General features: G+C 37.4%; 1 protein-coding gene across 31 annotated transcripts in view; it reads left to right on the forward strand.

The window, feature by feature from the left end:
* The window catches only part of mical2a (microtubule associated monooxygenase, calponin and LIM domain containing 2a), an 89,901-nt gene extending 76,999 nt beyond the window's left edge, over positions 1-12,902 (forward strand). For 10 of the 31 annotated variants that reach the window (XM_067400125.1, XM_067400124.1, XM_067400129.1 and 7 more), the window contains 5 exons: positions 762-842; positions 2,841-2,945; positions 4,634-4,814; positions 6,636-6,712; positions 6,781-12,901. In XM_067400125.1, coding sequence (XP_067256226.1) covers positions 762-842; positions 2,841-2,945; positions 4,634-4,814; positions 6,636-6,712; positions 6,781-7,158 — 822 coding nt within the window. In that variant the 3' untranslated portion in view covers positions 7,159-12,901. Of the gene's footprint in view, positions 1-96; positions 455-761; positions 843-2,840; positions 2,946-4,633; positions 4,815-6,635; positions 6,713-6,780 lie in introns of those variants that run through there. The other 21 variants (XM_067400138.1, XM_067400142.1, XM_067400145.1 and 18 more) reach the window with 15 other exon arrangements.
* The last annotated feature ends 13,377 nt before the right edge of the window (positions 12,903-26,279 follow it).

Genomic DNA, 26,279 nt, shown 5'->3' on the forward strand with positions numbered 1-26,279 from the left:
GAAATCATTCTAATATGCTGATTTGCTGCTCAAGAAACATTTATGATTATTTTCAATGTTGAAAACATTTGTGTACTTTTTTTTTTTTTTTTTCAGGATTCCTTGATGAATAGAAAGTTCAAAAGAACAGCATTTATCTGAAATACAACGCTTCTGTAGCATTATACACTACCGTTCAAAAGTTTGGGGTCAGTAAGAATTTTTATTTTTTTGAAAAGAAATTAAAGAAATTAATACTTTTATTCGGCAAGGATGCATTAAATCAATCAAAAATGGCAGTAAAGACATTTATAATGTTACAAAAGATTAGATTTCAGATAAAAACTGTTCTTTTGAACTTTCTGTTCATCAAATAATCCTGAAAAAAAATATTGTACACAAATATTTTGTACAATTGTACACATTAAATGTTTCTTGAGCAGCAGATCAGCATATTAGAATGATTTCTGAAGGATCATGTGACACTGAAGACTGGAGTAACGATGCTGAAAATTCAGCTTTGCATCACAGGAATAAATTACTTTGTCAAATATATTCAAATAGAAAACAGTTATTTTAAATTATAATAATATTTCACAATATTACTGTTTTTACTGTATTTTTAATTAAATAAATGTAGCCTTGGTGAGCAGACGAAACTTCTTTTAAAAACATTAAAAATCTTAGTGGTTCCAAACTTTTGGACTGTACTGTATTCCTTTTACTTAACCAAAGATGATCACAACATTTGATTCAATAAACTTTCAAATCTACATTTTCAGTCTGACACCAGTAAGAAAACAACTGTAAGAAAACAAGCAGACATTCCTCAATCAAATGGAGACTCATATGCTCCCAAACAGGTATATGACCGTACCAGAGGAATGACACTTATCCACAATCTCCCAGGACTCGCATGATATGCATTCTGGCCGAACTGAGAGTCTTCCGTAAGATTGTTGGCACGTTGTAGGCAGGACTGGAGAGCACTGATCAGTGCGGCAGCTCTCTTTGATGGACTGTCTCTCTTCACATGGTTGGTTTTGTAATGAGTACGTGCCAATATAACACACACTTGGCTGTAAGCATCCTTACATTCCAGCTGACCACAGGGAGAGAGAGCATTCCAAAAGTCCTCTCTTGCATTGCCAGATGCTTGACCTGAAACTCTAGCTCCACCCACTGAACAGTTCAAAGTTACTGGATCATAGGAGTTTTACGGGATGCCTTTAGAAGTTTCTCAAGATTGACCAACAACCCTCATTTTGAGCTAAAAGACATGGGTTCTTTTCCAAAACCTGGTGAGGTGCCTACATAAGATAGACCCAACCCAGGCACGGAAAAAACGTACCTGCAGTATACATATATTTCACTGCAGTGTCCGGCTGAAATGAACACTATAGTGGCAGTAAAACACCAAAAACGTTTGTTCCTTTTCACACAAATTATGATTAAAGGGGCAGATTATGGAATAATAAAGACTTATTTTCATGTGGTTCCTTGGACAATACTATGTTATGATCTCAAAACACTTGATTTGAAAAACTAATACATTTTTAACATTTGCATCGCATAACTAGCTCCGTATGGCTTTTCTGATGTAGTAAACTTGCTCTGTAGCTCACCTGGTACAGCATTGCACATGTGATGTGGGCCGCATTTAATACAAGTTATGATGCTCCACAAGAGAGATCAAAGCTTCATAGTAGGAAGCTAAAATGGCATGGTTGCTTCAACAAATGCATTTTTTATCTCACGTTTGTTTTTGCTCACATTATCAGTTAGGATTAGGGTAGAGTTTAGTAAAGGAGGAGTTTATTTCAAAGCGATTTTAAGACTTTAAATGCGAGTATTAACTTTTTGCACAACTCAATCAATTCACTCAGTTGAATTGTGTGATACATGCATTAATTAACATACCTTATTAAAATGTTGTAAAGTCATGTTTAACTGTTTTGGATAAAATTGAACATGCTATTTAGCATCAAACTGCTGTGAAACGTGCTACAAGCAATGCAAAAAGATTTGGCAAGAATGCTGCCTTAAGATTTGCCTAAAACGAGGCATGTTTTATGTTTATTGCCTGTTTTATAACAGGTGCCTGTGATGCTTTAAGATGCAACCTACTTAGACAGCTCAGTGGGTTTTGGAACAGAGAAATCCAGGCTATGTTTACACATACACAAGTTAAATTAATTCATTACGATTGATGAATCCAATGTGTTTACTATTTCGGATCCTGATTAGGAGACGATGAGCGCATGAATCGTTGTGTCGTGCTGCTTATATTTACCAATAAAAAAAACACCCCGCTCCCAAAATAAAGTGTCTGTGGGTGAGAGTTTAAAGAAGATGAGTAGTAGGAGAATTTTACAATAACATGAGAGTCATTCATGACATTTTATTTAACAACAAGTGCAGCTCGTTCCGTGCGTCATACGTCATTACACAGTTATACATCATTACACATTCGCAGTCCTTTCAGTTTTGGATTTAAATCCCATTAAGTGTTTACATGTGCTCTCAATCGGATTAGAAAAAGAATAAACCACCCCTTCCAATCTGATCGAAATTTCATTCGGATCGAGCTCAATCGGATTGATTAAGGTGATTAACATGAAGCCTTTTCAGTACAATTGAGCCCTCAATCCGATTACTAACAGTTTATTTGGTTGCATGTAAACGTAGCCTGTGTTTCAAAGATCAGGAGCAAAAAGAATGTTTCTAATCAATCAAATTCACTGTTTGAAAGATTTTCCTCAGTATGTCTTCTCATGCTTCTCTTTGCCTTAAATTGCTTTATCCTTCTGTTTCATTCTCCTTTCTTCACTTTCTGTCCCTGCTCTGCCATTGGCTGGTAGCGCACAGTAGGCAAAGTGTCTCTGGTAGTGGGCGCTAGAGCTGACACTCTGGTTTCCCTCTATGAGAATGATCATAGGCCTGATGCAAGCAGCTCAGGCACTCCGGTAAGCCACAGATCAGCTGTTCAGTTAATTGTTTAAACTGAAACAAAAGGGATTTTATTAAATCATGTGGTCATCTTGTGTATTTCAGTTCATGTTAACAATTCTGTCATAATTTACTCACCCTCATTTTGTTCCAAACCTGGATGTTCAATGTCTATGCGATGAAACTGAATGATTATCAAGCTCCAAATAAATGATACAATGGTAAATTGAGCAAATCAGATCAAAAATGTCATACAGGTTTTCATACTGCACAGTATATACTGTATACAGTATACTAAAAAATGGTAATGATGAAGAAATGAGCAAAATACAACACCATTTTAAATGTCACATAAACCACATTGAAAAGCCAAATCAAGCACTGTCTATATACTGCATATTTTGCCGATTGCAGATGCATACTGAACAATTTTTTTTTCCTGGTATTTATCATAGTGATTGGTACGGAAGAGGATTAGGACAAAGCAATAATAAAAAAATAAAACCATCTCGAGATTAAAGTTGTTAAATTTCGAGAAAAAAGTCAAGATAAAATGTTGAGAATAAAGTCATTAAATTACGAGAAAAAACTCGTTAAATTTTGAGAAAAAAGTTGAGATAAAATGTTGAGAATAAAGTCATTCATTAATGAGTTTATTCTCAACATTTTATCTCGACTTTTTTCTCGAAATTTAACAACATTTTTCTCATAATTTAACGAATTTGTTCTCGTAATTTAACACCTTTTTTCTTGTAATTTAATGACTTTATTCTCATAATTTAATGAGTTTATTCTCAACATTTTATCTTGACTTTTTTCTCAAAATTTAACATTTTTCTCATAATTTAACGAATTTGTTCTCATAATTTAACAACTTTTTTCTCGTAATTTAATGACTTTATTCTCATAATTTAATTACTTTATTCTCAACATTTTATCTCGACTTTTTTCTCAAAATTTAACATTTTTCTCATAATTTAACGAATTTGTTCTCGTAATTTAACAACTTTTTTCTCGTAATTTAATGACTTTATTCTCATAATTTAATGACTTTATTCTCAACATTTTATCTCGACTTTTTTCTCAAAATTTAACATTTCTCTCATAATTTAACGAATTTGTTCTCGTAATTTAACAACTTTTTTCTCGTAATTTAATGACTTTATTCTCATAATTTAATGACTTTATTCTCAACATTTTATCTCGACTTTTTTCTCGAAATTTAACGACATTTTTCTCATAATTTAACGAATTTGTTCTCGTAATTTAACAACTTTTTTCTCATAATTTATTGACTTTTTTCTCGTAATTTAATGACTTTATTCTCAACATTTTATCGACTTTTTTCTCGAAATTTAACGTCATTTTTCTCATTATTTTAACGAATTTGTTTTCGTAATTTAACACCTTTTTTCTCGTAATTTAATGACTTTATTCTCAACATTTTATTTCGACTTTTTTCTCGAAATTTAACGAGTTTTTTCTCGAAATTGAACAACTTTAATCTCGAGATGGTTTTATTTTTTTATTATTGCTTGGCCCTAATCCTCTTCCGTAGATTGGTCATTAAAGAAGTCAACATTTTGTGAATGAATTTGCACTTGTTAATGCTTTCATCACATTAGGATTCTCAAATTTTCAGGGTTATTTTCAGCATACCTTAATTCACACTATCTTGACCAGGTTTTTTCTTTTTTCCCCCTAGCCTTCCTTAAAAAGAGAATTTCCTCAGAGTCTGGGTGATGTGTGTCATGCGTGTAAGAAGCGGGTGTTTGTAGTGGAGAGGCTCAGCGCAGAGGGATTCCACTTCCACAGGGAATGTTTCCGATGCGATACCTGCAGAGCTCCTCTGCGCCAGGGAGGACATTCCTTCGATTCGGTGGAAGGTACTGTGAAGGGCCTGTACTGCATTCTCACTGTTTCTCTTTAAAGGAATAATTCACCCTAAAATGAACATTAAAGGTAGGATAGGTCATCTTCAGAGAGTAGCAAGCTATCTTTGAAAGACCCCACCCTCCCTTCAGAGCATCACATAAGTAGTTCAAAAGACCATATTTTAGGGCTGCATGATTAATCGTTAAAAGATTGCAACCTCAATTTAAACACCCATGCAATCTTATTCCTAAATGACAATGATTCACTTGTCTATTAAACCTTTGACAAGTACGATCACAGCGAACATTCAGATCTGCGTTCTGATCCAGAGAAAGCAGTCGTCATGTATAGATATGAAACAGCTTCACAAACAGTATTTTCAACCACACAGTATAGTTATTTGTGAGTTACAATAATGCAACTGAACACAGAAGTACTGGGATAAACGTTTATAGTTCGGATATAAACACTGATGTCTACGGTAGCGATCAAAATAGAGTAAATCACCATTTGAAAGTAACTTGACCCTTCAAACAAAGATTGTATCGATTACATTGTTACATCAGTAGGTGGCGACAAGTGACTGTTTAAAAATGTATTTGTCACTGAATCATTCATTCAAAAGATTTGTTAAAAAAATGCTGATTCATTCAGTAATGAAACAAGTCTTTATGAGTGAGTCATTGAATCATTCGTTCATGCAAACCGATTTTTAAAAATAATAATACTAATTATTTCAAATTCATTAAATATTATAAATATACTGCAACAATTAATGTTTTGTCAGAACTTCTGGTAGTGTAAATGACATGTTTGTTTAGTTGTCTATTCAGAATCATGGGGGAACAAAAATTAAACCAAAGGGCGTTTTGATGCTTTAAGCACGTCGTTTTGGAACTTTGTTTCCCTTCAATATGGCGGCTATGATTGTTCTCACTACGAAGTGCCCTTAGGAAGTGGATTAGAACACCCATTTGGAACACAGCCACGTTCAAACCAAGCTGCTTTTTGTTGGTTAGCGGGATGGGAGATTTATATTTCTCAGGCAGACCGAAATGAAATCGTGGATTGTGAGGATTGTGTGGGTCCCCTCGGATGGGGTCCATGGGGGGTCAGGTACCCCCTCTGGCGCCGAACGCTCAGCGCTTCAGCATGAAATAGATTTACACTTCTGCCATTTTAACCCTAAATGGTCCTTACTCCTTAGGGACAAATGTGGGCAAAATTATTTATTTTTTTGTGAAAACGGTTACCTTAATCTGAGTGGTACAAGACTTGGCTGCTTTTCATAAGTTTGCCACCTGAACACCCACAAAAGTTGGACTTTATTCAACAATGTTATGTGGTTGAAAAAAAATCCTTAATCGGTCCTTCGTGGACACTGGAGGGCAGTCATTGGAAATGAATAGGTAATTCAAAGCCATTTTTTATTTTATTTGACAATAAATCTGTCACAATGCATATGATACATACACATAAATGAAGGGGTTTATACAACAATTTTGTGAAATAAAAAATATCCACTCACACATACACAAACAAAGTCAAGCCCTGGTCGCCAACGTATAACAAATTTTGAAGCTTTGGCTGTTTCATCTTACTGGAATCAATATTTGTACAGAAGTAAAAAAAAAAAATAATAATAATAATAACATAAAAATAAGCATATTTTACATGAAAGTCAATGGAGTAATTTTGTAATTTTAGAGGTCAAAATAAATAAGGTCAAAATGATTGACCTTCCCATTGAAAACAACTGGAAAATACACTATCCTCAGAAAAAAAAATGTTTTGGTGAACACACAGCCTAATGTTTTCTTTTCCTCCTATAGGAAAGTTGTACTGCAAACTCCATTTTGCTCAACGGAAATCCTCAGTGACGAATGGGAGATCACAAAATCTACATACGGTAAAAACACTTTTATGTTTCATAATCCCTCTTACAGTACATCCTTCTTAATATTTTTTTTTCTTTAGATATGTAATAACGAATCCCACGACAGCTCTAGCTGGAGTCCCGAGGGACGTGAGAATCACCTTCAGGCCGAGTCTCCAGGTATCCTGTCCTCTCTGAAGAGATGCCTGCGTTGGCCGCTGCACGTGAGCCAGTCTGTGTGTTCTGTGCCCCGTCGTGTGTTTAACTGGCTGCATGGTAAAGTGTGGGCCGCGGGCGTCCACCTGACGGATAACGCGGGAGATTACGCCTTCCTGTACGAGCTGCTCAGCGTGAGTCTGCCTCTGCTCGCGGTTCTCCATGAACAGCTTGTCCAGATGTATGCAGAGGCCGAACCTCTCAATCTTCAGCCTCTACAGCACTGGCTGGAAGAGCACATGGGCCACTGGGTCTTAGTGTGAGAGAATCGTCATCAGGCCACATTGTGTCCCATTAAAAGGGTTATTATGTGGACATTTGAACTGAAAAACACATAGAACAACCTTGAGATAGTTTTCAAGAACAAAACAGTCTGAACTTGAGATGTTGGCACATGAACATTCATTTCCTACTTATTCAGAGGATAGAAATTAAACGGCTTGGTTTGGAGTGTATGCAAATGACCAAAGCTTTTCTCAATTACAAAGGTCTGAGTAAAGAGAAAAAAAAGCGTCGAACACGGAGTGAACTTTAAGCACTTTAATGAGTGAGCTGCCTTCATTTGCACGATTAAGAGAGATGTTTTGCTTTTAATTATTAATGGACGTTCTTTGCAAGTTTACAAAACCTGACTGATCAAGCTGCAAACACGTCTCGTCTGATCGGTTAACCATTCACAAACATCCCATTCTTCTCACATGTTTACACTTCTTATGAAATCATACAGCTAAAGGAATGCCTGGGTTCAACACAAGCTAATCTTTTGACAGCATCTGTGAAATGTTGTCGATTACCACTGAAAATAACAGCGACTCATCCTTCAGATTGTAGAAACAAACAAGTATTACAAGGGAAGTCTATGGGACAAGACATTCCAGAGGGTTTAAAGCAGAAATATGCACCTTATATTTTAATCAAAGCATCTTCATAACAAACATGTTTTTGAGCTGTAACATTTTTGAAAATGGTTTTGGTTTTAGCACAATAGGCCATATTAACACAATGTGTTGTCTTGTGGCTGTACTTTCAAAACAATTTAATAATTTTGTATTTTAAAGGCCCCCCCCCCATGTAATGTCTTGTTCTATATTGTTCCACTAAGTGCATTGCTGTAAATATATTTGTTTGTTTTTACAATACTTATCTCTGTTAATCAGTATAGAGTTTAACTTTAAGTTTTAAAGACAATATGGACATTTTAATGGATAGCAATGATTATTTATTAGTGCTGTCAAATTGATTAATAGCGATTAATCGCATCTAACATAAACGTTTGTGTTTACATAATATGTGTGTGTATATATATATATATATATTATATTTACATACATTTTATATATAAAACATGGGCATAGTGTCTGTGACATCACCCGTAGGTTTCTGAAGAGCATTTTTGAAGCCCAAAAGTGGGCGGAGCTGGCCGTCGCTATCTTGGCACTCCCAGATAACCGAAAATGGGCAAAGAGGCGGGACGTGGGTGGAGCTGAGGTGCCTGGATTCAGAAACCACGCCCACCTAGCTGGACATGACCAAGTTAGCTCAAGCTAAGGAGCTGTCTATCAATCTATCTTTAGATACTATCTAAAATACTAATAAAGATCACAAATTATACATCATTTGAAAGTTCTAAGGGTTTACTGTCAATCTACAATGTCTGTTTTACGATATAGATGCAATAGTAATATTACAATTTGTGTGGGAGAATCAAACCGCAGAATCAAAATGGGACTTCATACATTTGTAATGAAATAGTGTTTGCGAGATGAATCCGATCCGTCGCACTTTGGGTAAAATATCCAGAGTGTCCTTTGAAAAACATCTAACAGCACTTTTTGTCCACTAAACTGTTAAATCCATGAAATATTGATCATATTTCCTCTGAACGATCTGCTCTCTATTATCATTCTTTAAGAAATCATGCAATCTGAGCAGCGTTTATGTTGTAAAACTGTATTCGATCGACAAACAAATGAGTCTGCGTCCAAAGTATATTTTTCAAAATAGTGCAGCAGTTTTAGTTACAATATCCAAGCAGTGCTGTCGGATTTTGTGGTGTTTTGAGAGGCATCCATTGTCATTGTAGTAAATCTGATGGACAAAACTTTTAGCCAGTGCCAAGATGATCCAACAACAGCGTGTGTTCTGTTTATCTTCCGATGCCAAGTTCAGAGGCTGGAATTAGCTGAGGTGATGTGACGCTAACAGACAGCTGACAAAAGGCTAGTAGTGACAGCAGCGGAAATCCACCTGTCACTCAAGTGGCCACACCCTTAATTATGCAGAATTTAAGGCTTTAAACAGATGAGTTATACACAGTTGTCATGAAGGGCAAAATTATCTATATAGACCAAAGCCACTTTTTCTACCAGGCTGTAAACATGTTTGTCTGCTGTAAAGTTGGGCATTTTAACATGGGGGTCAATGGGATTGACTCCCTTTTGGAGCCTGTCTCTAGCGGCTAGTTGTTGAATTGCAGTTTAAGTCACTTCCATGTTGGCTTCAAGAGAGAGAACGCTTGATATACACACACACACACACACACACACATAGATATATATATGTAATATTATATGTACACACAATATTATTTATATTTTGAAACCGATAGATATATTGGCTGATATTACATATCAAGCTATTTTGTGAGACTGATTACAAAAAACGGTCACCTTAAAAATCCAGATTCAATCCAGAACATTTTTGTTTTCTTCGAAACAATGATTATTGTTTTCCCACAATCTTTTAACAAATTGGCCTAAAGAAATAATACATTCCTAAATATGACAAAATAATAGGTGTCCTATCATCATCAATTTATCATTTTTAATATATCTGCTTATGTTACTTGACAGACTGATACAGATAACATTAAAAAATCACATTTACTGACCAGCATGACTACCGATATATTGTGCATCCCTGTATTTAAGAAAAAGCAAATATGTATGCATTAGACTTTGTTCTCAGGCTTAGTTGTATAGTTCTCATGGAGAGCCACTGAACAGGTCCAAATGCACATGTATTGGTGTCTCTGTTTACTTCTGTAGTCTAGATCATACACCAATCAATGCACCAGTGTGTTAGTTAGTGATCACTGTGGAAAACCAGCCATACATGAACGTCATACTTTTGAATCATGCAAAACACAGAAACACTACTTTTAGTGCTTCATCTGATTCACTGGACTCTGTGGGATATCCTGATGTCATTTGCTACCTATAATGTACTGTGTGAGTGCACTTATATATTTTGCAGTAACACATTTACAGTTCCTAAGTGCAATTAAAATGCACATTTCTTTTCCAGTCAGAAGTATTAATAATATGAAAAATACTTTTTTTGTTGACACTGGAAGGTGATTGTTGGAGTGTGATGTTTATGGATGGTGATAGCAGATTGATCATCAAATGACATGCATGAAAATAAAGCATGGATATTTAAGTTAAATCGATTTTTGTGCATTAGCAGCTTGTTTCAAAACACTGTTTGTGATACGATTCACTTCTCATTTATATTTCTCCTTTTCGTTCACTTGTAGTCCTTTTCAATCTCTCCGATGCGTCTGCTCCTGGCTTTCTGTGAGCAGTGCCGATCGAAAGGTGATGGTCTGCAAGCTCACTTGTTGTAGTCTCTCGTAGTGCTGTTATGGCTCTCCAGAGCCACGTGTTTCACAGCTGTGGAAATGCACGGTGCATGACACTAACCGCCTGCCTCTGATTCTTTCATCTGCACGTCACATCTGACATGTTTCTCTTTTCTGTCTTTCTTCAAGGCCTGCTAATTATTTGCTTATGCAGTCTCTGTTTTTTCTTCACTTCTTTGTGTTTCAGAGGTGGCTTACATTTCAGAAACCTACACGCAGGCGCCCTTGTGCCTATGAAAGCAGGTCATTAGTACCCTAAATGGCCTTTAGTTAAAGTAGCACCTTTTATTAGACATGTTGTAAAACTGTTTGAAGAGTTTTTTGCTGTATGTTTTCCATTTGAAACATTTGTTGTTGCCTTATTTATCTTAAGCCATACTCTTGCAATAAAAAAAGATAAACGGTCTTGTCCTTTTTACATATTTTCCGTCTAGTCAGCTTCTGTTACATGCATACATACAGTATATGTTATCCAAATCATATTCACATTCGTCACAATATACACAAATTGCACGATTCGATTTCGATATGGATTCATTTGTGGATATATATCTGGTATAGTGCATCAGTTTTTCTCAAGGAAAATAATCTCTTAACTAATGCTGTAATGTGTAATTATACAGGGAAACCTGTCAGTCCATACATTTCTAGAATTAAAATTAACAACTGATTTGTCTGCAAACATTTAAATTGCTCAGTGACAAGGCAGTTTTTTATAATATTCCTATTTTGAAATATAAACATTTAAACTGATTTATTAAAACATCAAATATTGGATAACAGGTTAATTAATGAATATGTAATATAGTGCATGTATTTTTACTCAAAACTAGAGGAGGGCGGGTGTGTTCTGGGAGGTAAAATCCACGTTTTTGGTGGGGTTCCCATGGTAAAATGTGCATTCCTGTGGCTAAATATCATGTTATTTGGGGTCACTTCAACCCACGGCAACAGTGTAAAAACCACAGACTTGGCAACACTGTTCTTCACCTCGATTTGTAAGACAGTGATACATTCAGGAAATAAAATATCACCTAGCCTCTTGAACTTCAAGATGGTGGATCCAAGTGACGCATTATGCCTACAAATAAGTTGCTGAATATTAACTCTTGTTTATTGAGCAGTTGTAAAAGAGTCATACTTATATTGATGGGTTATTGGCCATGAAGGCTTAGATGGGCGATGATATAAATCTATAGTTAAATCTATATTCCATGTCCTTTTATTTGTATAGATGTGTAATTTGTGGAATGGTGTACAGTCAGCTAGATATTGTCCCAAAACAAATCCAATTAGGATGAAATAAGAGTCCTCTGGTTTGTGACTAACATTATCTTTTACTGATTATCTTCAATAACAGAGCCACCACATGCATACATACAGACAATTTTTTTTGTGTGTGTTACAGGTTTTTTGAAATGTTAGGTTAAAATATTCAAATTATGCATTATCTAATTAAATATGCACTAATTTGAATAAATGCTCAGAATGGAAATCTGAACACTGGATAAAGCCGGGTTCAAAACTTCTTAATGATAATGAATAAATTCACATATGGTTTTTACATATTAACAGAACCCTTCTAATGCTGCGTTCCAGATGAGGCTGGACGTGTGAATATCCCAAATTAAATGTCCCACTTCAGTCAGTGAGCTCCAGTCACTCATATGTCACATGTTGACCACATGATGTCGCCATGACACATTGAGAGCATATTGTGTTTTAGGGTCAAAATTTTTTTGTCTTAATAATAAAAAAAACAAAAAAAACAAAGATATGACATTTAAAGTATGTAAGGTGGTACAACGAGATCTCTTTTATTGAATACAAAAGGTTTTAATTATATTTTGCTACATATAAAGGTATTTTTAAAGATTTTGAAGTGTCAAAAGGTCATTGGGTTTAACCGTCCAAAGGCCAATACAGCCATTTCATTTGTGATTAAAATATCTTAAAATGTAATAGATGTATGTTTTTTTATTCTATCATGATTTTATAACATCATCAACATAGTGCAAAATGGTATTCACATTATGTGTAGAAATTGTTGCTTTGTTATGAGAAAGAATGTCCAGAAAAAATGAATTTCATTGATGTCATTCGGAGTAACCAATATAAAAGGACCTTTTTGGATCAAGTCATGTGGTCAATATCATTAGGATGTGTCATCATTTAGACACCTGGAAAGGACCACATGGTCATGAAGCAAAGTCTCTCTTAACTATCTGAACAATTACTCTTGCTCATACACGTCCCGAAACATCTGGTCATTCGGTGCAACCGCTATAAAACATGGAAAATGTTGTAATATTTTAAAAACTATAAAATATAAAATAGATATCAGCCTGTTAGCATTGCTTGAAAATGTCGTTATTCGGTATAACAAAGTGTCATTCAGTAAAACTGAAATTTTGGTTAAACCGATCGACTTTTTTGGTAACAAATTTTGTCCATCTTGTAAAAAATGTCAAAAGCAGTGTTCATTTTATATATATATATATATATATATATATATATATATATATATATATATATATATATATATATTATATATATATATATATAAAACCAATCTCATTGTTCACACTAAATAAAACTTCAACATTTATTATATCTCCATTATGTTTTTCTTTTTTTTTTACACATAAAAACCTGACCTGTAAATTAAGGCAAAACAGAATAAGAATATCGTAAAATTGCTTTGAAAACAGCTGACAAAAAGCAAAAAACAGAGGTAACATTACATGAACAATATCCAATGTTAAATTTTGTTTTTACGTTCATATTCATTGGAAGCAGGATGCGCCGACATCTTGAAAGTGACATCAAATGACGTGTCTCGCTGAGGTCAGGGTTGATCGATGTCTGACTTTGAGTGGCGTTCCAGACGTTATTTCCTAGAATGAGGTGGGAAAAATCCAAATTCCAATCTGTCTGGAATGCAGCATTAGTATGGTAAAACAGGTGAAAAACTACATATTTATGCATCCTTCAATCCTAAACACAGCTCCAGATTTAACTCTAAATTCGTCCCATTCCCAGATTCAAGTGAGTGAGAAAGACGCAGTAAATGCTGATAAGTGTTCAGAGAGGCCCTGGAGAGTGACCTTTTTTCTAGTGGACATTACACAGATAAGGGTTTTGGGAATGAGGTCAATCACACAAGTGTGACAGGCTTTAAGAAGCCTTCAGTGCTGCAGCCCTCTGATTTCTAATGTGTAAGTGTAAGTGCATTATCTGACTCCATAGTTACAGTGTTGTGCTTCAGCATGGATACCATCACCCAAAACATAACTATACTTCATATTTATAGTGTTTGTTCTTAAAAGGCAGAGCCAAAATATGTTCTGACATCTGTTTTTAAATGTGAAACCTGCAAATAATTCAGTTCACATTCCTGAAGCTTTTTTGTCACTGACTGCTGAAATACACAGGCTATACTTAGCCAGTTAAAACAAATGCAATTTTTTTGTTCAGTAATATTAACATGCACATTTGATTCTTCTGTTTATTGATACGGATTTGTTAGCTGATGTCCATGGCTGATGTGCAAGGGAAGAAAAAATATGATGAACACATAAATGGATGAGACACTTATTAATAAAAAGCAATTAATAAATAAAAACGATGTAAGAGTTTCAATCTTCACAGAAGCCTTGTGTTCTAGAACTCTTTGCCAAAGACAGGAGAGAGAAAAAATATGACCCATTAACGCCCCCGAGTGGTTTAACAAGAGAAGAACTACTGCAGAGCCACATGTCACATCACCAGGCCAGTCGCCTCGGACCGGAAGTTACAGAGAAAGTTAAGGTTAGTGGTGGGTCTGGGTTAGGCATTCCTTAACAGCTTTTGTCAGAAGAAATCGAGTTCCCCCCAGGAATTGGGTCTCCTTTAGGGCCCCTAGTGATCCATTCTTGTGAAAAAAAGTACACTTTTGCATACTTTTTTAAATGGTATTATTACAGAAATAATATATTTTAAAGGGACATACTTAAGCGCAAACTGAATGTAATGTTTTTGGACACTTAATTGAATGTTAAATATAATTAAATTAAAATGTATTATAGTTACATTAAATTTTGAACCACTTAAAATGTCACCATGAAATCCAAATGGACAATTTTTTATGGAATACTGCAGCATTTATTATAAATTATTTATTCAGCGACATCTCTGATGACGTGTTTACTAGCATCAGGGCAGGGCAACCAGTCACTCACACAAGATCGACCAATGGCAAACCACAAACATCTAACCATCCACTCAATTCCCCCTGGACAAAATCTTTTCACTATGGAAATATTTATATACAAATTGCATGTGTTTTCTACTTTTTAGTTGACACTGTCTGTTTTCTACACTATACAAGAATGTCAGTTTTGTCTGAATGCTTGTGTATCACACTGAGCTTTTTAGATACAGATTTCAGTAGCAGATAAAAAAGTATCTATTGTACACAAAAAGAAGATCATCTTTCAGATTGTGATCAGGGCAAAGTTTCAATTGAGAAAGTAAGAATTTTTGGACCAATTTCTGGACAAAATGATGGCCCTTATCCAGTGTTGCTGACAACCTCAACCTCAGTACCTGTTGAAATTGAGCCAGGCTTGACTCGATGGATACATCTCACACAAATGTCTCGGTTACAAAGGTAACCCTCGTTCCCTGAAGGACGTACGTTGGACAGACAGACAAATAGGAATCCCGCTAGAGAGGCCAATCCACTTTGAGTGTAACTGAAATGAGCCAATGCACATTGGCATGCAATCATTTCAAGCAGCTGCTGTGCCACGCAGCGGGGGTACATAATGACGAGCAGGTGCAATACATTCCTTAGGTTTTTGCTGAGGAGCCGAGCTGGTGACCCAGCGTGCAGCAAGGTACAGCGTCTGTGGCGACGGGATGTCCATCTCCGTTCCCTCCTTCAGGGAATCTTCCTATTCAGTCGGTCACGTTCAACGTATGTCGGACAGACCGACGAATAGGAATCCCTACCAAAGAGCCACAGTTGCTCCCCCCTTCCAGTGCCCTGTGCAAGCCTCCAGCTCCCTCTTGCCTAACAGGGCAATGGGACAGGGCTTACACAGAGAGTGACCACCACTGCTGTTCAGTGATAACCCACACAGTGAGAATATTGGATAATACTGGGAAAGAATGCCCACCCACTGGGAAGGGAATGCTGCGGAAGCCACACTCTTCCCCAAAGGAGTTAGGTGGAGAAGTACATAGGGTTGTACTACATATGGAAGTACTGGGGTGACTCCAACCTGATAAGAGATGGGCTATCCCAAAGGGAAAGACACAGGCTTTGTTTAGGAGCAACCATGGAATTTACACATATGGGATCTCCGCAAGGTCACACGCAAGGTGGAACCCAGCCTAAATCTGGTTCTCAAGGATGCAACAGATTACAGGCCTGGTGCCAGACGCTCTGCCATGTCCGGCTGCCAAGGGTGGTGGAGGACTCAACAAGGTCTGCCTTGTAGGGACTCTCTGGAGCAATAAGCGTTTGTAAGCACAGCAAGCCGACACTAACCCGGGGCCTTTCCATGTTTCTGACTGGTTGAGGTGAGAACACAGGAATATACCGGCTCAACAAGAAGGCTATAGAATCATATAGAACATGTTAGGTGTCAACCAGCCTGCAACTCTATAAATATTTGTCAGTAAGGTGCCATAAGCCAGTGCCAAGGAGGATGCAACATCTCTTGTAGAGTGAGCATGCAACCTGATTGGCCTTGATAAGCCAAGGCGATGGTGTCTGCCTTTGGAAGACTGCTTTTCCCTTCTTCTGGCCTCTGTAACAGAGAAAGAGCTGGTCTGAGGTCCTGAGGCTTTGAGTTCTGTCTATTTACAGTTGCAGAGCATGGACTGGACAGAGCAAAGCCGGGACTGGGTCTGCCTCCTCTGGGGGCAGCGCTTGCAGACTCACTACCTGGTCAGGGACTCAGTACCACATGGCCGTCACCCGGCCCGAACTCTAGGCACGATTCACTGATCAAAAGTGCCTGCAGGTCCCCTACCCTCTTGATAGAGTCCAATGCGAGCAGCAGCAGAATCTTCATAGACAAAGTCTTCTGGCTGCAAGGGCTCAAATGGAGCATTCTGAAGTTCTCAAAACACCAGAGCAAGGTCCCAAGAGGGTATGGAAGGAGGTTGAGGAGGATTTAACCCCATGCATGAACTTTGAGGGTGGAGGGAAACAGCCTTCGCTCCAACCCCTGCTGCAGGAACGAAAGCACGGTCCTGATCCAACATTGTTGGGGTTATTCTCGGCAAGAAGATCAGCACTCAATGAACAGGTTCCACTTCAAGGCGTAAGCACGTTTGCATGCATGGTAAGCATGGTGCTCATGCCAAAGGGATGGTGTTAAGTACCTGAGGGGGTAAGTCACCTAGAACCTCCGCGTCCCATCCAGGGACGAGACATGCAGTTTCCAGAGGTCTGGACGTGGGTGCCAAAGAGTGCCCCGTCTCTGAGAAGGAAGGTCTTTCCTTAGAGGAATACGCCAGGGAGGGGCTGTCGTGAGGAGCATGAGTTCCAGGAACCAGGTCCAGTTGGGTCAATAGGGCGCAACTAACAAGACCTGCTCCTCGTCCTCCCTGACTTTGCACAGGGTCTGTGCATGTAGGCTCATTGGGGGAAACGTATATTTGTGTAAGCCCCAGGGCCAGCTGTGCGCCAGTGCATCTGTGCCGGGTGTTCCCTCGGTCAGGGAGAAAAACAGCTGGTAGTAAGAGGTTTCTGGAGAGGCAGGTCTACTTGAGCCTCCCTGAACTCTCTCCAAATCAGCTGGACCACCTGGGGTAGAGTCGCCACTCTCCCAGGAGCGCAGCTTGTGAAAGCTCTTCGGCCACATGGTTGGGCACATCGGGGACATGAATGGCCCGAAGCGACCTCACATGCTTCTGACTCCAAAGGAGGAGATGGCAGGTGAGTTCAAAATGCGACGGGAGCGTAGACCACCTTGACGTTTGATGTGTGTAACAGTGTTGTCCCTACGGACCAGCAAGTCCTTGTCCTGTAATGGCCTCTTCAGATGGCTCAGTGTAAGACAGTGTAAGGCAGTTGGGGGCCCGTCCACACCCCTGACACTGCATGCCCATTGTACGCGCCACCCCAGCTGGTGGCAGAGGCATCATTCCACAAGAGCCCAACCCTGTTGGCGGCCCGGGAAAGCATAGCCATCATCTCTGGATTTGACTCGGGCAATGCTAACATTCCTGAAGTAGGCAACGCAGCTGAATCATCATCCCCAGTGAAGTCTGGCTCACCCTCCGACGCAGCGATCAACAGCAGTCATTGGGGGAGCTCCAAAGTTATGGCTGGTACACACATTTGAGATGGTCCAGCACGCTCCCTCGGCAGCTCTACTGGCTGCGGAGTGCAAGAGGGGTGAGGGTTCCTAGGGGGTTGGTTCCCCAAAGGAAGCGCACTCACCGTTATCCTCAGATCAGCAGTACCACTGGCTAAAGCAAACCCTCTGTGGAGGATTGGATCATGGCAGCGGCACCGGGACTACACAAGTAGAATGTCATCTTTAAAAAGACGCAATCTCTACTTGAGTAAGCACTTTCAGGCAGTTGCTCTTTTTAAGTACTGAAGCATGCAGGGGAACGGTCACAGCAATACAGACAGCGAAATGTGCAGCCTGTCGTGTGCTTCCTTCTCTTTGAAGACACTCTTTTACCAGCCATGAGAACAGCCTTTTTAATGCTGTGAAGACAGCTTTTTGCTCAATTAAAGCAAAAGAAATGAAAACACAAAGAGAAAAAAAGAGAAGGATATCAACCCCGCTGCCGCGCTGTACGCCAACACTGAAGATCACTGAACACTAAACAACCTGAAGAGCTGACTCTTTTAGAAAACACAGCTTATGGGAGAGCAGAAGACATGAACCGCTCGGCTCTGAAGAGAAAAGCTAAGGAATGCATTGAACCTGCTGCTCATTACGTACCTGCGCTGCGTGGCACAGCAGCTGCTGCAAATGATTGCATGCCAATGTGCATTGGCTCATTTTAGTTACGCTCAAAGTGGACTGGCCTCTCTAGTGAGATTCCTATTCATCTGTCTGTCTGACATACGTTGAACGTATGCGACTGAATGGAAAGTAAGGTTTTGCCTGCTTGCTTTAACTCCAAAAATACTCACTGCTAACATAACCCTCATAATAAGATAAAATGACATACTTTATAACTAAAGACCTCATTTTCTTTACAGAATGGCTTCACAAAAAGTCTGAATGAATGTGCCTTCTGGTGCTGATGTAACGCTGACCTGAAAAAGGGAGCTGTGGATGTTGTTGTGTTGTTTGCTCTCTTCTTGTTCTTATTATGTTTTTTGTTTCCTCTGTTTTTGTATTCTTTTTCCTTCTCTATCTAATCTAAATAGGAATGAGTAGATGCTCTGTGATCAATATACCATCCAACTGTGTCCAAAGGAAGAGCTTTGTGCATAAGTCCCTTTAGGTGACCCTGGCATCCTCGCAGTGCCGTGTGACAAACTGATTGGGACTCCAAACTGGTGTGGCATGGATGGTTATTGGAGCACAGTATCTCCAAAATATGGTTGTCCTCATGCAAGGGACCCTCATTCAAAAAATTAAAAGACTGTTATAATATTTTCAAGTATAAAGACCCAATGGATAGTGGGTCTTTATAGCATTTCCAATATAGTGGAAAATGACAATATGGCTGGCTTAAAATGAACCACAAAAAAGGTTGGAAATTAAAAATCAGATGCAGAGGCAACAATAACACTCAAAAGGTAAACATTCATTAATAAACTATTTAAGAAATGTTTATTGTTTAATGATTATTCATTAAACTTATTATTAAATGTTTATTTATTAAACATATTAATAAATGTTAATTTACAACATACTTTGGGTTCATTTTAAGCAAGCAATACACTAATTTTTAAACAATAGTTGAGGAAAAAAAAAAAACTACCCAGTAGGTTGGGCAAACATTTAACCCAAGTGCTGGGTTTGCCTATTTTCAACCCAACTTGGGTTGTTTTAACCCCAGTGTTAAAAACATTTATCAGTGCATGCGAGTGTCTGTAGACAGTTATGACCACTAGAGGGCGATTTTGACCACTATAAACCACAAAATGTGTACTGCTGTTTAGCAAGTATACTTCAAAGACAAACCTGTTGTGTTTGCTTTCTTGTTTGATTTAAATTGTATTTTAAGTCTTTACATGTTTGTTTTTGTTTTGTTTTGTTTTTGCTGCTGCTCAGCTTTTTTATGCCACGAAGAAACTTCATTGTATACACAATATTATACTATATTTAGTGTATACACAAGATTAGTCTACATGTTACCTTTTTTGCAGATAAGAATTTGTGTAAATTTGAAATCTGTACAAAATGTAATGTCGGTACAAGCTGAACATCAATGTCTAAAGCATTTATCCATATCACAAACAAATATTAGACTTTGTGTTCTAGTATCCCTTCAGGAAACTGACGAAACAAATAAAAGTGAACACCAGCTGAGGCATATCTATAGCCCTTTCTGAACTGAACAGATAAGACAGAGAAGAAGCAGACGTTCCAAAGCAGAAGGTTATCTCTTTATGCCATCCACACAATGAAAAGGTTAATGTTGTTCATGAACATCTCACTACTGATGCTCCTTGTCAACATATGAATATAGACATGTCAAAATGTCAAAACTGAAATGTTTGTTTTGGTTCAGTTTTTCTAACTATTTCATTTTTTCCTCCTTCTCTGCTTCTTTATTTATCTAGTCATCTAATTCATTCTTTCTTTCTTTACCTGTTTTGACGCCTCCATTTCTTATGTAATTTTGCCTGAGCTCAGTTCTCTACACCAGATTGTGTACGCTGCAGATTGGTTTCATGTCTTTCCACCAACATGTGCTAGTCAATTCAATTATGTGATATGGGGGCATACGTTACAGAACCATTTAAAACAGAACACTCTTTGCTTACGCAATTCCTGAAAATAGATATCCAGTTGAAAAGCATTTAGCCCAATAATGTTGGGCAGATGATCTCTTTTGCTTTGGATAAGTGGTGTGTGAGTCGTGCAGCATTACATGCCTGGAGACTGGAGAGAAAAAAGGTCAACGAGACAGAATTATACAAGCTCTGGGAACTTTTATCACTATGTGTATATTTGTGAATGATGAGTGTGTATTTTTGAGTTCGTTTTCCATCTGCACAGCTGTCCTTTAAAAGTAAAGTTCACCCGAAAATGAAAATTATTTTCTTACCTTCATGCCATTTCGAACGTCGATGACATGCTTCTTCAGTGAAACACAAAAAGTGCGGTGAAAGCAAATGTGTATGGATTATGGATACTGCAGAGCTTTAACAATGACAAAATAATATATAATAAAATTAGTAAATAATAAATACAATTTATTTTTCTATTTTTTATTTTACTTTGAGTTAAATTTTTATTCTTTTTTTTTGTTTCTTTTTTTAAAATAAGTAACATTTTAACATAACATGTTTAATATATTTTATTTTAGTTAACATTTATTTTATTTCAAGTAACATTTTTTTTTTAAATTTTTTACTTTTTAGTTACCTATAATAACCCTGAAACAGACCGAAAATATTCACTGAAAATCTCAATGATTTTCAAATATCATTCACGTCAACATATTCGATATGAACACAAATGAAATTCGACAGTAACATTGGAAGTGATTTCAGTGAATAACCAGTGAAGATTCCCCCAAGACTTGGATTATGGTGCACAAGTCTATAAATGGACTATCAAGGGTCTGGGGGTCCACCAATTAATGTTTGATCGGTAAAAACATCACAAAGTCAAATTTAAATACAAACACTCTGAAACTAAAGCAAGAGCACCCTGATGCTGTAATAAAATAATACTATTTGGCAAACACTCCATTGCGTTTTTAAGTTTGAGCTCTGGAGAATGTGAAAAGTTCCTATTTGCAGCGTGTTTTTGCAGCGGTGAGAAATGTAACCAATCACAGGCATGTTTGTTGATCTCTTGAACCAATGTCCAATCAGAGGTGTAAGTTAAAATCCATTTAGCCTACCGCTCAAAACTCCGTTGTTCATTATGCATTAGACAACTTTATTGATAAATGGATCATTGTGAGATCGCGAACTGAGATAAGTGACAGCACTGGCGTAGGAACCGGGGGGGACGGGGGGGACGTGTCCCCCTCAATATTGGAAAATTCTGCATGTGTCCCACCCAAAAATTAGCCTATACACCGCAGGAACAAAAACTGTACATTTTGAACTTTTATTTTGAATACGCGACGAAGAAGATATTCGGTTTTGTCAATCAAACCCAGAGTGATTTCATTCATGTTTGAATAATCACCATTCGCCAATCACCAGCTTCATATTCTTCACTTTTCACCTATAGTCGGACTCGGAGCATCTGATTGGTAGAGAGAAGTCAACATTACACTACGAACATTCAAATACGTTATTGGTGCGCACCAGCTTTGAACGACTCGACTTTGTATGAGGTAAATTAGTCTCAGTCAAGCGGTTTAAATTAACAAGCTTTTTAAAACTGAATTATGGATACGAGGCATGACATTATAAACTTTTTAATAGAAAAGTAAAATGTTATTGATATAGATAATAATGATAGTTCTAGTTCCAAGTGCCTATATCCAAAGCCGTATGTGACTGTTGTGTTTTTGTATTTTTTTGGGGTTACAAATCAAATATTTGCCTTGTAAAGTGCCCCTTTCCTTTCTGCCCGCAATTGCAGGGGGGCTTGTACACTTTTATGTTTCCCAACTTCAATATTTGTGTAATAATAAATAGATAAATTAAACAGATGAACAGATGATAAACAGATGATTTTGTTTATTTATTTTGCTGTTATTTCATATATGTCGTACCACGTGACGTCACCATACTGTATGTTACTATTATGGTGGCGAGATGGACGTTGATTCATAATGGCCAAAATGTCCCCCCCAATGTCAAAGTGGTTCCTACGCCCCTGAGTGACAGCTTTTTAGTGATTGTAAAGAGGGTGAAACAATAAAAGTATTGTTTTTCATACTGCTAAAAGGACCAATGACCAATTAGCCTGACATCTACATATAAATGCAGGATTCACTCTCTAAATTGCAATTAACATAGTGATACTAGCTAAAATAACAGTAGATACATATAAATATTAATGAACCATGCTGAAAATCAGCCTATTTGAAAAATATTGTTAGCTGATGCTAACTGGCTAGCTAACTAGCTAAGTTAGCTGATGCGAACTTGAGGTAATTTTTAAATATAAAATCAAATCCAATTCTTAAAATATATGTTTTTCTTAAATAACATGTAGGCTATTCTCTAACTACAGCCTTACTATTCTCATATCACATATAAGTTAGCTGTGATGTTCAGCAAAACAACAAGCTTTAAAACACTTTTTTTTCTCACTGCCAAAAATTAGATAACTTACTGTAAAATCCATTTTCTCTCAGGTACGTCGCCAGTGTAAACTGAATACTTATACATCACTCTTGTCAACTTAGTCCAAAGCAACAACAAAAGTGTATCGACTTTATCTGATGGTTATTTTGAGAAAAACAGTAGGGGAGCATTTTACCCCAAGGGGGCGTTTTCCCCAACTCTATTCGTGTCAGTATATATTTTTAAATTCCATTATAATTATTTGTAAAAGTAATGACTTGTAAATAATCAAAAGTTTAAGTAAATGTTTAATTGTCCATCTGATTAATAAAATAAAAATGTATGACTCTGAAAATTCATGAAAATAATTTACAACAACTGCAAACAACTAATAAATTGTGATTTTTATCCCAACAATGTTGTTTATTATGATGCATAAATCTCAATTTTAACAATGAAAATATAGACAGTGATGCATGTGCAACAACAATAATGTGCATAGTTCTGATCTACTGTCTTAACATAATATAACATATTCTTAATCATAATATAATTAGTTTCTATTAATATCAAAGGCTGTATGCTTAATATGTAGCTCTGTTGGACACATTTTGTATCGGGGGTTTCTGCTCTATGTCTCTATTGCCTAAGGGGTCCTTGCCCTGAAAAACATTGAAGACCTCTTGACTATATTTATGAACTATACTTATTTTTTTGCAGTGTTGAAATTCTACAGCATATATTCCCTTTCAATTTTATTGGATGGAAAAAAAAAGCAGGATTAACATTCTGCCTATCTCCTATTGTGTTCCACAGATGAATGGGTGGTGAGTATATAAAAGATGATAGAAATGTTACTTGAGTGAATTCTTTCTTATAATAGGTTGTCAAAAATCTGAACACTTTACTTACATTTCATGTTCCACACAGCGACATGCTGTTAGTTCAGACTAGCTCAGCTAGAGCACAGCATTCAGGACTTTGTCTGGGAACTCTGGAGTTGACCTTGAGGCCCAGTGGATATTTCCGTGTAGTGCTTTTCCACAGCAGGCGTAGATGGCACAGACCCAAAGAGGGAGAGGGAGAGAGAGACTGTAGTGTCAGGAGGTAAAGGAGGGGGGTATTTTTCTGTTCCTGACCTGGGCCAGAGTGACCTCAGCAGGGATGCTGTGAGAGGCTCTGCGGCGGCCGGAAGCCATAAGCCAGGATGTGAGTGGAGGCAGAGGGGAGGAGAGCAGAGCACTAACCCTCCTCTCTCTGGTGAGCTGCTCTGACTGTGCGACTCTGCAGGATCCCACTGAAGTGGAGAGAGAAAATGGCAGATCAAACACATCTACAAAGGCCTCTGGAGGACCAAAAATACAGTGTTTCAAACCTACCAATCATATCCTACAGCTCTCTCAAAGACTGGACGTTTCAATGGTCTAATCTCGTTCTTTACGGTGCTCTTTATTCTTACAAACTATAAATTTATAAATTAAAAAACATTTGATCAAATGTAACATTTTAACTATTCTGAAAAATATGGGTGCAGTGTTTGTCCATACAAAATTTGCATACCCAGCTAACAGGTAATGTTTTAAGAACTTCTCCAATGTTCTGACAAGGTTCTTCTCTCAAAGTTAACATAACATTATCCGGTCTTTAATAATGTTCTCAAATCGTTAGCACAAAAATATTACTTTTGAACATTCAGAATTAACATTTCATAACTTAATGACAGGCTGCATCCGAAACCGCATACTTCTCTACTATATAGTAGGGGAAAAGCAGTAGGCGAGCGAAAAAGTATGTCCGAATCCGAAGTATTCATAAAAGAGTAGGCGAGAACTACCTGGGTGATGTCTAATTCTCGCGAGATTCGGACGTGCGTCTACTTAAAGTGCGTCCAAATATGCCTACTTACCTACTATATAGTAGGGGAAAAACAGTACGTGAAAGGAGTAGTATGTCCAAAATCCTCATTAATCATAAATGAGTAGTCGAGAAGTTCCCGGATGGCCTACTGCTCCCGCCCAGATTCTGAAGTGTTTATCCGATGGACACTCTTCTATCCCAGGAGGCCACGGGAGAGGATACGTCACACTCGAACACGGAGGAGAAAAGCGGCACCGATGTTTTCAAATGTGAGTATTAAAAACCAAAAACTTGGTTACTTGTGTTAGAATCGCATTTGTTGAACTACTGTAGAGGTGTAAAGACGCTAGTCAGTGTAGTATAGTTGTGATTTTGCAGTAAAAACACGTTTTATTGTGTACAGCTAACAGGGGAGCTTCAATAAACACACGTTCGTCTCCAAAGTGGATTTACATGAATTCCAAACCATATACATCATAAAGTTGATTACTAAATGTATATTCAACATCTGATTCAATAAGTATTGCAGGTAATGAGTACATCACAATATGAAATATACATCTTGAGTGATGTGTGCTATTATGTAGAATTCACTGTCTGTTCCCAACACTTTACATGAATGGAAGTAAATGTACAGGAATGAATGTAAATAAACAAATGTACAAGTAACTAGATCCAAGTTATCTATTTTATTTGTCCGTTAGTACTGTTGGTAAATTATATACAGTTGGATAAGAAGTGAGTTAACACATCATAAACATGTAGCTAAATGTAGTATTAAACATGTAAATGTAGCACATAAATCTCAGAGGAAACTTGAATTTTGTCTGGATGTTACAGGGACAGATGATCACACGTGTGTTTATCCAGTGGAGAGAGGCTGATGAAGGAATGATGGCGTCAATGGCTTTGAGTGAGTACACTACAGAAATGAATACAAATCTATTTAAATATTAACTTGTAGTTTATTTTAATTACTGTAATTTCAAACATAGTTATTACAGCACTTCTGATTCTTGATGTCGGTATGTTTGCCTGCAAGGCAAGGTGATGGCGGCATTTGTGGGGGAAAGAAACCTGAATAATGACTGAATTTATATGTTTGGGTGAACTAACCCTTCAAGCCCCCAAATAGAAACTGTATGTATGCATTTATATTATGGTAGTACCTTGAAAAAGTAAACTTTAAGAAATAATCAGCTTTATTGAGTGTTTGTGCCCAAGACACTAACAAAAAAGGATTTGCAAAAATCACATTTACATTTATTTACAGGTTTGCTTTTGGCAGATGCTTTTATCAAAAGTGACATACAGTGCTCTTATTACAGGGATGATCCCCATGGAGTAACCTGGAGTAAAGTGTCTTGATTAAGGATGGTGACAGCTGCGGAGATCGAACCGGAGATTTGGCCCACTACACCACTAAAATAATAAAGCTGAAACAAAAAAACAGCACGTAATTGTAAAAATATTGAATGAAATATGTCAGG

Source organism: Chanodichthys erythropterus, chromosome 11 (assembly GCF_024489055.1).
Source record: "Chanodichthys erythropterus isolate Z2021 chromosome 11, ASM2448905v1, whole genome shotgun sequence".
NCBI lineage: Eukaryota > Metazoa > Chordata > Actinopteri > Cypriniformes > Xenocyprididae > Chanodichthys > Chanodichthys erythropterus.